This window comes from Carassius auratus, chromosome 9, assembly GCF_003368295.1.
Source record: "Carassius auratus strain Wakin chromosome 9, ASM336829v1, whole genome shotgun sequence".
NCBI lineage: Eukaryota > Metazoa > Chordata > Actinopteri > Cypriniformes > Cyprinidae > Carassius > Carassius auratus.
This window is the reverse complement of record NC_039251.1, coordinates 16179355-16192266: the sequence shown is the minus strand read 5'-3', so window position 1 is coordinate 16192266 and position 12912 is coordinate 16179355. Positions and strand designations below refer to the sequence as shown.

Genomic DNA, 12912 nt, shown 5'->3' with positions numbered 1-12912 from the left:
ATACACTTATAACTTAACCTTATTCAAAACTCAAAGGCACCCACACAACTGTACAAAATGAACATATTATAAACAAATAAAGAAAAATCTATATCCTTAACAATAATTAAATCCCTTTACTTAATATGATATTAAACAGTGCTTACCTAAGTCATGATACTGTCTGGGAAAAAAAGCCACTGAATGACTAAAAGACTTCTCGAAGACGAAGCAGGAGAGGTTGAACTGACCAGTTTGGAGCCACCTAAGCAGCTGTACAGAAGCACATATTGTAAACAAATACATTCTGACCTTACTGTTAATTATTCTCACAGCCTGCATATAACATTACCTGCCAGAGCGATTGCACTGTCGAGAAAAAAAAAAAAAAACCTTGCGCTCGTCTGACACTTCTCATGCAACTCGAAGACGAAACAGGAAACCTGAACTGACCAGTTTGGAGCCACCTAAGCAGCTGTACAGAAGCACATATTGTGAACAAATTACCATTCAGACCTTATTGTTAATTATTCTCATAGCCTGCATAGATCATTACCTGCCAGAGCGATTGCACTGTCGAGGAAAAAAAAACTTGCATTCGAGTTGACAGACCAACGTTAACAGAGCGCCACCTGAAGCAACTCTAAAGACACATGCTAATTCGCCTACCAATTCGCCTACTTATACTACGTGTTAGAAAGGTCGGGTCTGTGCGCGTGCGCCACCTTTGACAAGTCCGCATGCGCAGAAAGTGCGAGAGTGACTCAGTAGGAGAAGTGCAAAGACTGTGCGTGGGTTAATGTGTGCGTCACTGAACAAAAGTAAGTTTTCGGATTATTAAGTTAGTAATAACTGTTAGTTGAACAGTTCCTTATAAAATGTGTTTATTGTGTTTGCATGTTAGCAAGTTGTTTAAGCATTTATCTGTGTTAATCGCTAATCGCACACGTTCGAGCACATTTGAATATGCCTTTCTGTCATGATGATAATGATTCGAGTTCTCTCAAACTATGGTGTAATGATGTGAACGAATGTCAGATTTAGTATCCCACTGTGTGTAACTGCAATATTAGTAACTTAATCGCTGTTTATTTGATCTTTATGGACGCGATGTTCATGCTTATGTGCAGTTATGCAAATTACCTCATAAGCGGTTTGAGTATGAAAGCAGTTTCCATTTCTAACCACAAGGTGGTAGTGGTGTTACAATGTTTATTGTTCATTTAGTGTTCTTTGATAATTTAACCTGAGGATATAAGAAACTAAGTATTTAATGTGAATGTCTTTGTAATAATATTTTGAAACATGTAACTTATTACAATTCTTATTTCTTTTCTATTGTAGACCACATACACACCCACTCTCACAACAAATACCCAATTGATCCCCTGTAATGCACATGTACAGCTGTATTGTGTGCATCTTGGTTGCAAATTACTCTTATTCTAAGAGAAATTAAACTCTTTGGATGGAACTGATCGGACCCTGTGTTTTGACTGACACCCCCTGAGCAAGGCTGGATATCAGACCTCACCTAATACAGTCTTTTTAGTCACACTCCAAAACAATGGTCCTTCGAGCCGGATCTGGCATTTCTCATGGACAAAGAATTGATCAGTAGCAACATGCAACCAGAAGAAGCATCTGCAAAGGTAGTAAGACCCAAACGTCAGGTTCATCCTCCTGCCTACCTTAAAGACTATGACCTCACGACTGTACATCAAAGACAAGTCAGTCAGCCAGTATCCCCTCACACAACACAGTGTACACAAGGGCATGGAGATGGTGCAGAAAACATCCTCTCACTTTCTTCAAGAGTATCGAGTCCGATTAGTCAAGGTCCATGGGACACCTTGGATGAATGGCCGGATGCCTACGAGAGGGAACAATCCTTTCAGAATGTGGATGGCACTAAACTGCAGCCGCCTAGTCCCAATTACACCCCACTGCAGTCTATTCCCTATCATCAGCCTTCTCCATATTACCGGCCATGGGAAGTTCAGCAGCCCACTCCTTTACCACAGACATCCTACACTAAAGAGGATAGGCCTCCCATGCATACATTGACTAAGTCAAGGCTCCAGCCAATCTATGGTCAGCAACAACAGACAGCACCCTCCCTGAGGCCACCCAAACCCTTTCCTATTATGACTGGAGGCTCCTCACTCAGTTTGAATCAGGGGACTGTTTACCAAAATCTGCCCAAACCAGCAGAAAGAAAAACTGTAGATCCTCAGATTGACTCTAACATGCTAGACATTTTGGGTAAGATGATGAGTGAAATCCAAATCATGAAAGATCAGATTCAGGCTTCTACACCTGTTAGACCACAGATAAATCCAGCCCAGTGGCGTGAGTGCAACTACCCAAGTCCCTCTCCTTTGAAGCATCCTGAGGAAACCAGTTCCATTCCTTATCAGAGAAGAGCTCAGCCACTAGCGGGTCACCAGCCAGATAATCCTGTCTCTCATCAGTATTCGAGAACATTATATGAGCACCCTGGAGATACTTTTACACATCCTGAGAAAGTGCATTTTCAGTCCAAGCAGACCGTTGGGCCGAAACCAGCACAGAGAGCTCTTTATTTCTCAAACACGAATCCTGCAGGACGGGAAACAACATACCGTGGTCCAGTGCCAACCATACCAGACTTTAGCACCAAAGATCCTAGTGAGTTTACACGGTTGAAAATAGCCCTTGAGAACCTCTTACCACCTGACGCTACAGAACTATTCAGATACCAAATCCTGTTAGATCATCTGAGGCTGGATGAAGCTCGCCTGGTGGCAGACTCTTACCTCAATTCATCATTCCCATACTCAGACACCATGGCTGCCCTAAATGAAAGGTTCGGCCAGCCACACAAGTTGGCCCTTAAGAAGATCGCCAAAGTGATGGATTCCCCAGACATAAGGCGAGGAGATACTGAGGCATTTGACAATTTTGCTTTGCAGATAAGGGCTCTTGTTGGTATGTTGGAGACTCTTGGAGATAAAGGTGAAGCTGAGCTTCAATGCGGATCACATGTGGAGCGACTACTAAGTAAGTTGCCTGCTGAGATGAGATCAGGATTCCGAAGACAGATGTACCACCGTCCTGGGTCAGTGTATAACCTTCGTGAGTTCTCTGAATGGTTACAGTATGAGGCCTGGTGCCAGAGCAGTGAAGCACAGGTCAGTTACAAAGTCCAGAGAGTGGAACAGAAATCAGAGCGCAGACGAGAGACAAAACCAGCTGCACGTTCAGCCACTATCCTCCTTGGAGCTGAGGACATTGTTGTTAAGGCACCTACTGAGCCATGTCAAGCCAAGCCAGCGAGAGTGGAGACCAAAATTCCACCTAAAGCCTTTTGCCCATACTGCGATAAAGAGGACCATTATCTTAGTCAGTGTGCAACCTTTAAGTCCTTCAGTAAACAACAAATGATAGACTGGATCCGAACAAATCATCGGTGCTGGCGTTGTGGGCGGACACACTGGGCAGCTCAATGCACACTTAAGAAGCCTTGCAGTATCTGTCGGGGTAAGCACTTGCAAATCTTACATGAGGTCAACACAAAGGCTGCCAAAGAAGATTCCTGCCTTGTCAGCTCGACTGCAGAGACCCTGTACTTGGATAGACCCACTGACTGCAGACGTGTTCTCCTGAAAGTCATCAGAGTCTTGCTACGCTACGGAGAAAAAACACTCGACACCTATGCTGTCATGGATGACGGGTCGGAGCGGACTATACTTCTTCCTGATGCCGCCAGTGGGCTCGGAATACAAGGCCAAGCTGAAAGCATAGCTTTACGGACAATTCGCCAAGAGGTGCAGACTGTCAGTGGTGCGTCGATTTCCTTTCACATATCTCCAGCAAATCAGCCTCAGAAGATGTTTAAGATTACAGCTGCCTTTACTGCCAAATGCCTTGGTTTGGCTAATCACTCGTATCCTATGAGCATCTTTAAGAAATATAAACACCTGAGAGATCTCCCTCTGCACACCTTTGAAAAAGTATGTCCTCTACTGCTCATTGGGGCTGATAATACCCACCTGATAACACCAATAGAACCTGTCCGTCTTGGCCCACCCGGTGGTCCGGCTGCCATTAAAACAAGGCTTGGATGGACCCTGCAGGGACCAGTTAAGCTCCTGGAGACTCAGTTGCAGCCACAACAGTGCCTTTTCCTGTCTCTTAGTCCCGCAGAACTGGAACTCAAACGAGATGTTGAGAAGTTATGGCAACTTGACGTTCTGCCTTTCCGGGGTGAGAAGCAGGTCACAAGATCCAGGGAGGATCGGCAAGCCATCAACCTTCTAGAGACCAAGACAACTCGTGTGGAGGTAAATGGGATATTACGCTATGCGACACCCTTGCTGCGCAGAAAAGATTTTCCCTTTTTCCATGCTCCGAAGGAGGCGGTGCTGCCAAGCCTCAGAAATATGGAGCGACGACTGATTCAAACTCCTGAGAAAGCAGCCATATACAACACAGAGATAGAGAAGTTGGAACTGAGTGGCGCAGCTTCTAGACTTCCCCCAGAAGGAGGCAATGTAACAGGGGAGTCTTGGTATATACCACACCATTTGGTCAGCCATAATGCAAAGGACCGTGTTGTGTTTAATTGCTCCTTCCAATACAAAGGCCTGAACCTGAATGATTCACTGTTACCTGGTCCGGTCTTGAGCCCCTCTCTCCTGGGTGTCTTACTTCGATTTAGAGAGCATAGTGTAGGTATCAGTGGTGACATCCGGGGGATGTTTCACCAGGTCCTGCTTTTACCTGAGGACAGGCCCCTCCTGCGCTTTCTCTGGCGCGGCATGAGACGAGACGAACCACCTGATATCCATGAATGGAGAGTACTGCCATTCGGCACCACGTGCAGTCCGTGCTGTGCAACCTTCGCCCTTCAAAAACACATCTCATTGCACAGCACACCAGATGAAGATGTGAGACATTCCGTGGAGAGATGCTTCTATGTGGATAACTGTCTTCAGAGCTTACCATCTGCTCAAGAAGCAAGGCAGTTACTGGACAAACTTCGTAAACTACTAGCAACTGGAGGGTTTGACATCCGCCAGTGGGCCAGTAATGTGCAAGATGTCGTCAGTCACTTGCCAACAGATGCCAAATCTTCGGAGTTAGAACTATGGCTTTCACATGATAAAGTAGATCCACGTGAATCCACCTTAGGATTAAGTTGGCACTGTGAGTCAGACAACCTAGGATTCAAGCACAGACCTGTTAACTATGGAGCTCTGACAATGCGGAACATATATCGTGTGTTAGCAAGTCAGTATGATCCCCTTGGTGTCATTCTTCCCTTTACCACTCGAGCAAAGGTGATTGTTCAGCAAGAACAGAAATTGGGATGACCCACAACTCCCTGAGGACGTTCAACGAGCATGGAAAGTATGGGAAGCTGAGCTTCAGTATTTACCGCTTGTAGTACTCCCTCGATGCTACACACCATACAGCATGGACCACCCTGAAGTCACTCATGAGATCCACATTTTTACTGATGCTTCAGAGAAAGCATATGGGGCAGTTGCTTACCTTCGTTCCAAAGATCCTAGTGGGAGAGTAAACCTTTCCTTTCTCCTGGCCCGGTCCCGTGTTGCCCCACGTAAGCAGTGCTCCATACCTAGGCTTGAGTTGTGTGCCGCTCTCGTAGGAGCACAGTTGGCCAAACTCATTGGAACTGAGCTTACCCTGAAAGCCCAAAGGGTCACATTCTGGACTGATTCAACAACTGTCCTTCACTGGTTACATTCAGAATCATGCCGTTTCAAGGTATTTGTGGGTAACAGGGTAGCAGAGATTCAAGAATTAACGGACCTTAAGGCATGGCATTACATTGACTCCACAAGGAATCCTGCAGATGATCTAACCCGTGGCAAGAATCTGAAGGACCTCACTGAACGGAATCGATGGACCCAGGGACCAGAATTTCTCCTCCAACCTCAGAGTAGTTGGCCATCACCTCCAGCTAAGCACAGCCTGGAATCTGATGATAAAGCTGAGTTAAAACGAGCTATCTTCTGTGGTGTGATTAACTCCGCACCACAAACTGCAGATGGTAGTAAATTTAGCAGCTGGAAGGACTTGATTGAGTCGGTGGCACAGGAGCTGCATGGGGCGGTGCTGCAAAATGGTTCTCCTCCAGCCAGTACTTACCAAAAGGCAGAGCTGATTGCACTGAGAAAGGCCCAAATGGACAGTTTTCCAGAGGACTACCAGTTGTTAAAGAGTAGTAAGCCTGTTCGTTCTAACAGCAGACTCCTTTGTCTCTCTCCAGAGTTTGACCAAACCAGTAATCTAATTCGAGTCGGAGGACGATTAAGACGTGTAGAAGGCCTCGATCCAAGTGCAGTACACCCTATTGTGTTGGATCCCAATCATCCTAACACCCGTTTACTCATCAAAGATCATGATACTCGCCTTTGCCATCCAGGACCGGAACGAGTGTTTGCAGAGCTGCGCCGAAGTGTGTGGATCTTGAAAGGCAGAGAAGCTGTAAAGAAACACCAGCGAACATGTCTTGAATGTTGTAAATGGAGGTCAAAGCCAGCTTCACAGAAAATGGTCGATCTTCCTCCATCTAGACTTCGGTTATTCAAACCTGCATTCCATTCAACTGGAATGGATTGTTTTGGACCATTCTTGGTCAAGGTGGGACGTCGGACAGAGAAGAGATGGGGCCTTTTATTCAAATGCCTGACCACTCGGGCTGTGCACCTCGAAGTTCTGACATCAATGGATAGTGATGCATTCCTCATGGGACTGCGCCGGTTCATAGGTCGACGTGGGAAACCGGCAGAGTTATACTCAGACCAAGGCACCAACTTCCGAGGTGGTGAGACAGAACTTAAAGAGGCATTTCGTCAGCTAAGTCAGGATTTACAGCAGCAGTTAGCTAAACAACAGATTAGCTTTCATTTCAATCCTCCTTCTGCTCCACACTTCGGAGGGGTGTGGGAACGAGAGATTCGTTCGGTTAAGGCTGCACTTTACACAACTCTGGGATCAGATACAGTGACTGAAGAAGTTCTTCAAACTGTCCTCATAGAAATCGAGGCCATCCTAAACTCCAAACCACTTGGGTACGTATCAGCGGACATTGCTGATTTAGATCCGATCACCCCAAATTGCCTTCTGATGGGGCGGCCAGATGGTTCCCTGCCCCAAGTTATCTACCCAATATCAGAACTCCTAGGAAGACGGAGATGGAGGCATTCACAAGTGTTGGCTGACAGATTCTGGACGGCCTTCATAAGGCACTACTTACCAGGATTGCAAACCAGAGGGAAGTGGCATAACCCATCAGCAGACATCAAACCCGGAACAGTCGTCATGCTGGTTGACCCTCAGATGCCTCGGTCATTCTGGCAAATTGGCAGAGTAGTAAAGATCTTCCCTGGGGCTGATGATCGTGTACGAACAGCTGAGATCCAGATAAAGGACAGAGTCTACACAAGACCCATAGCATGCCTAGTAATACTGCCAGAGATCCCTAATGATCCAGATGACACTCCTGCCGGTAACTGAGACTGTATAATGTCGACCTTTCAACAGAGCAAATTTCAATCCAAATTTGGGGGCGGCAGTGTTAGAAAGGTCGGGTCTGTGCGCGTGCGCCACCTTTGACAAGTCCGCATGCGCAGAAAGTGCGAGAGTGACTCAGTAGGAGAAGTGCAAAGACTGTGCGTGGGTTAATGTGTGCGTCACTGAACAAAAGTAAGTTTTCGGATTATTAAGTTAGTAATAACTGTTAGTTGAACAGTTCCTTATAAAATGTGTTTATTGTGTTTGCATGTTAGCAAGTTGTTTAAGCATTTATCTGTGTTAATCGCTAATCGCACACGTTCGAGCACATTTGAATATGCCTTTCTGTCATGATGATAATGATTCGAGTTCTCTCAAACTATGGTGTAATGATGTGAACGAATGTCAGATTTAGTATCCCACTGTGTGTAACTGCAATATTAGTAACTTAATCGCTGTTTATTTGATCTTTATGGACGCGATGTTCATGCTTATGTGCAGTTATGCAAATTACCTCATAAGCGGTTTGAGTATGAAAGCAGTTTCCATTTCTAACCACAAGGTGGTAGTGGTGTTACAATGTTTATTGTTCATTTAGTGTTCTTTGATAATTTAACCTGAGGATATAAGAAACTAAGTATTTAATGTGAATGTCTTTGTAATAATATTTTGAAACATGTAACTTATTACAATTCTTATTTCTTTTCTATTGTAGACCACATACACACCCACTCTCACAACAAATACCCAATTGATCCCCTGTAATGCCCATGTACAGCTGTATTGTGTGCATCTTGGTTGCAAATTACTCTTATTCTAAGAGAAATTAAACTCTTTGGATGGAACTGATCGGACCCTGTGTTTTGACTGACACCCCCTGAGCAAGGCTGGATATCAGACCTCACCTAATACAGTCTTTTTAGTCACACTCCAAAACACTACGACCTAAAAGTATGTACTTTTTTTGTGAGGGAAAAGTACATACTTTTGAGTGTGTAGCAAAAGAGTATGCTATGCACGCTCTGGGACATACTTCGATGACGTCATGCAACATGAACGACAACGTGGTTGACTAGTTACGCACACCACAACTGTTAACGTTTCATTCATTCTTTATGTCCAATAAAATTTTATTTACTATTCCCATCATTTTTTCTCATCGTTTTTTTTCACAATACATTTTACTATGTGTGCTTCTACCAAGTTGAGGAGTGAGGAAGCAGGGCTGCGTCGTCGTAGAACCAAACGCAGGTCGTTTGTGCGGCGGCTGGTTCTGACGTTCATGTGCAATGTGTGCAACGAAATAAAATATAACTTTAATTAGGGTTAAACATTTGAATTCTTACACTTAAAAGCTGAGGGCGCATCTCCGCTGCTGCACCTGGCTGTCATGTTTACATCACCACAAAGCCATCGCAAAGCTCCTCCCTCCCGTACGCAATGGGTTGTGGGCAATATTAGCACTTAGAGTGTGCATTGATCTGCACTTCAAATTCTAACCGGAAATAGTAGACCATCCGGGTCTCTTTGGAATACTATTTTCAACATACTACGATTTGGGACGTACTAATTCTAGTTTCGCATACTATTGAGGACGGATAGTATGCGAATTGGGACTCAGCAACAGAAAACGCGAAGCAGCCACCACGCTTCTGGCACGCAGCAGAGACGCCACGCAGCCAGTGTGTCACCGGCCTAAAACGGCGTACAAAAGCACACATTTTGAACAAACACATTTCAACTCTTATGGTAAATATTATATAAAGAACAGCACCTACCAGAGAGATTAATTTAAACTGTCAGGCAGAAAAAATAGGTGAAGTCTGACCTGAGGCAACAATAAGACCAGGCGGGAAAATTTAACTGACTAACTTGCCGCCACCTATGTTGTACAAAAGCGCATATTGTGAATAAACTTCATTTAAATCATATCCTGAATTGATACACATAGCTACACTTACCAGAGCGATCACAATGAGGGAATAAACAGAGGCCGCTTAAGGTGACTTGAAAATGAAACAGGAGAAAATAAAATGGCGTTGTTTAAAAAAGCATTCGAACTGCGCATGCTCATCAGCCTTTGTTGGCAATACTAACCAACTTAAAGTTGTTAGTTGTTCTATCTTGAAATATTAATTTGGTGTAACAAATTGATCTAAATTCCTATTCAACTTACATTTCTGTGTTATCTCAACTTTTTTAATGTTAAATTGTTGACTTAACTTTAAAAACTGAGTTTGCAAAACAAAATGTAAGTTGGATTTTTTACAGTGTATTGACTATTATCACTTACAACCAGTTTTGAACACTGTGAAAGTTTCACAAGTTCCGTAGCACTCTGCAACCACATATAAACACATTTATTCATTTATTTGTAAATGGGCAAGTTATAAGTGGGATAATGTACAGTCAGATAGTCATAACTGTAAATCATTCCACAATTTGGGAGCAACTGCTGAAAAAGAGCGGTTGCCTCTGGTCTTTAGCCTGGTCCTGGGCACATTCAGCCGCAGCTGATCACCAGGCCTCAGTGACCTTGACGGGGGGGGGGGGGGGGGGAATTTGCAGGAGCTTTGAGATGTACTGAGGTGCTAACCCATTTAGGGGCTTAAAAACAAACATTAAAATCTTAAAATGTATTCTAAAATATACAGATAGCCAGTGGAGCGAGGCCAAAATAGGAGTTATGTGTTCTTGTTTCCGGGTTCCTGTTAACAGACGAGCAGCTGCATTTTGGACCAACTGCAGGTGTGAAAGGGAAATTTGGTTCACGCCAATGTAAAGTGCATTACGGTAGTCCAAACGGGTCGAAATAAAAGCATGAATCACTTGCTCAAAAATATTAAAAGATAAAACAGGTTTAATTTTGGATAAAAGCCTCAATTGATAAAAGCAAGATCAAACCACCCTGTTTATCTGCTTGTCAAGCTTAAATTCACTATACATTTTAATGTCTAAGTTTGTCACTACTGGCTTTATATATTGCTGCAGGGACCAAAGGTTTATGGATGTAGAGTCATAATCCCGGCTGGGTCCAAACACAATGATCTCAGTTTTTTCTTCATTTAAATAAAAAAAAATTTAAAGACATCCAGGTTTTATTATCCTTGAGACATTCAAGTAACTGAGTCAGAGAACCATTTGCATCTCTTCTCAGTGGTAAATACATTTGCGAGTCATCTGCATAAAAGTGGTAAGAAATACCATGTCTTTTAAAAATATTTCCAAGAGGGAGAAGGTACAAAGAAAACAGTAGTGGTCCAAGAACTGAACCTTGAGGGACTCCACAGAGAAGAGGGATGATAGATGATGTAGAGTCACCAAGTTTTACAGAAAAAGATTGGTCAGATAAATATGATCTGAACCACTGCAGGGCAGTATCTCAGATGCCTACACAGTTCTCTAGTCGAGAGATAAGAATAGCATGATCAATTGTGTCGAAAGCAGCAGTAAGGTCTAAAAGCACGGTCTGTAGTTAATAAAAGATCATTAAAAACTCTTAAAAGTGCAGTCTCGGTACTATGAAAAGCTTTAAAACCAGATTGAAAAATGTATAAAATACCATTTGTAACTAAATAGGATTGTAGTTGTGCAAAAACTATTTTTTCTAAGATTTTAGAAATAAGAGGAAGCTTTGATATCAGTCGGTAGTTAGCTAAAATAGTAGTGTCCAGATTTTTCTTTTTAATTAGAGGTACAACAGTTGCCTCCTTGCAGTATGCAGGAACTATTCCTGAAATCAAACTGCTGTTAATAATGTTTTGGACATTCGGTACAATAGTGGTCCAGACCTCCTTAAAAAGGCAAGGGGGGACAATGTCCGTAGGACATACTGAAGGATTGAGCTGCAGAATTAATTGATTGAGGCAAGAGAGTGACACAGGCTCAAACTGGTCAAACACTGTTAAACAGGTCAGCATTTCAGATGGGTCAGATACAGGTGGGGAAATATGAGCTCTAATGGAGGCGATCTTGTCTAAAAAATAGTGTAGAAAATTCTCACAGACTTCAGAAGAAGATTCTAAACAAGAGGATTGGGGTGAATTTAAAATTAACTCATTAAGTCACTAAAGCAGGTTTGTACTTCTCTTTTGAACCCTTGTGTAGTATTAGATCTGGACCCTAACATTATTTGTGTTCTCTGGTAATTAAAACCATGTGTTGCTTATACAATTCTCTCTCTACTAGTTAATCTATGGGGACACTTTACAGTAGTTATAAAAAGCTCTGACCACCTCTAGCAACACATCAGACAACACCAATGGTCCTGTGTGTGTGTGGGAGAATGCAAAGATATAAATAATTGTGTAAAACAGATCCACAGTAAAGTTTTACAGTTTGAACCATGTGGATGTCTTTACCTATTTCAGATTTGTCCAACAGGCGAATGATGATGCGAAACGGTCTGAGATACTCTATTAGATTGTCTGGGTTGGCCTCTCTATCTTTCTGCTTCTGTGACGACTAGTAAAAGAGGAGGAAGCAATTGCAGGCAATCAGATGAAGTTTATTGAAATAAGAGTCCAGAATGTTGGCAATGGGAAAGAAGGTCTACGGTGGCGTGAGAAGAGCTGGATGGTGAAGTCGATGGTGAAGGTGAAGACGGTCAATGGATGAAACCAGGAACGGACCGGAACACTGACACGAAGACGACAACACGAACACAATCCAGAACACGGGAGACGGTAATCCAACAGGGAAGCTGAGACATGAATGAGGATCTGACAACAGACGGAGAGATGAGTGAGTTTATGTAGCTGAGTGGAGATGAGGATCAGCTGGAGCGAGACAATCAACACACAGGTGACAACAATCAACCACATGGAGACTACGTGAGTACAAAAACAAACACAAAACATGACACAGAGGAAACAATGGATTTCCTACCATGACAGTACCCCCTCCCCTAGGACGTCACCTGACGTTCCCAGCCTGCTTTACCTGTAGATTGTAATCATCAATAAGGCGGTGATCCAGTATGTCCCGAGCAGGAACCCACCTTCTCTCCTCCGGACCGTAACCTTCCCAATCCACCAAGTACTGAAATCCGCGTCCCCTCCGTCTAGAGTCCAGAATACGATTAACCAAATATGTGGTTTCCCCATTAACGATACGAGGCGGGGGGGGGACCGGGGCAGGCGGGTTAAGACGGGAGAAAATCACCGGTTTAATTTTGGACACATGGAACACGGGATGAACCCTCCTGTACGCCGGAGGAAGGCTAAGACGCACTGTTACCGGATTAATGATTTTGGTAACAGAAAACGGGCCAATAAATTTGGGAGCAAGCTTATTCGAAACGGAACGCATCTGAATATTCTGGGTTGAAAGCCACACTCTTTGACCGACGACGTAACGGGGAGGCTTCGACCGGTGGCGATCGGCCTTAGCCTTGGTGCGCGACCT

At 43.8% G+C, this 12912-nt stretch overlaps 2 protein-coding genes across 2 annotated transcripts; both read left to right on the top strand.

The window, feature by feature from the left end:
- Positions 1-680: 680 nt before the first annotated feature.
- LOC113108516 (uncharacterized) lies at positions 681-5416 on the top strand. The gene is made up of 2 exons (XM_026271694.1): positions 681-800; positions 1324-5416. The coding sequence occupies exon 2, from the start codon at positions 1578-1580 to the stop codon at positions 5334-5336; it is 3759 nt and encodes a 1252-aa protein (XP_026127479.1). The 5' UTR covers positions 681-800; positions 1324-1577; the 3' UTR covers positions 5337-5416.
- On the top strand, positions 5343-8437 carry LOC113108517 (uncharacterized). Its single transcript, XM_026271695.1, has 2 exons — positions 5343-7698; positions 8222-8437. Exon 1 carries the CDS (start codon positions 5440-5442, stop codon positions 7507-7509), a length of 2070 nt encoding a protein of 689 aa, XP_026127480.1. The 5' UTR covers positions 5343-5439; the 3' UTR covers positions 7510-7698; positions 8222-8437.
- Positions 8438-12912: the final 4475 nt, after the last annotated feature.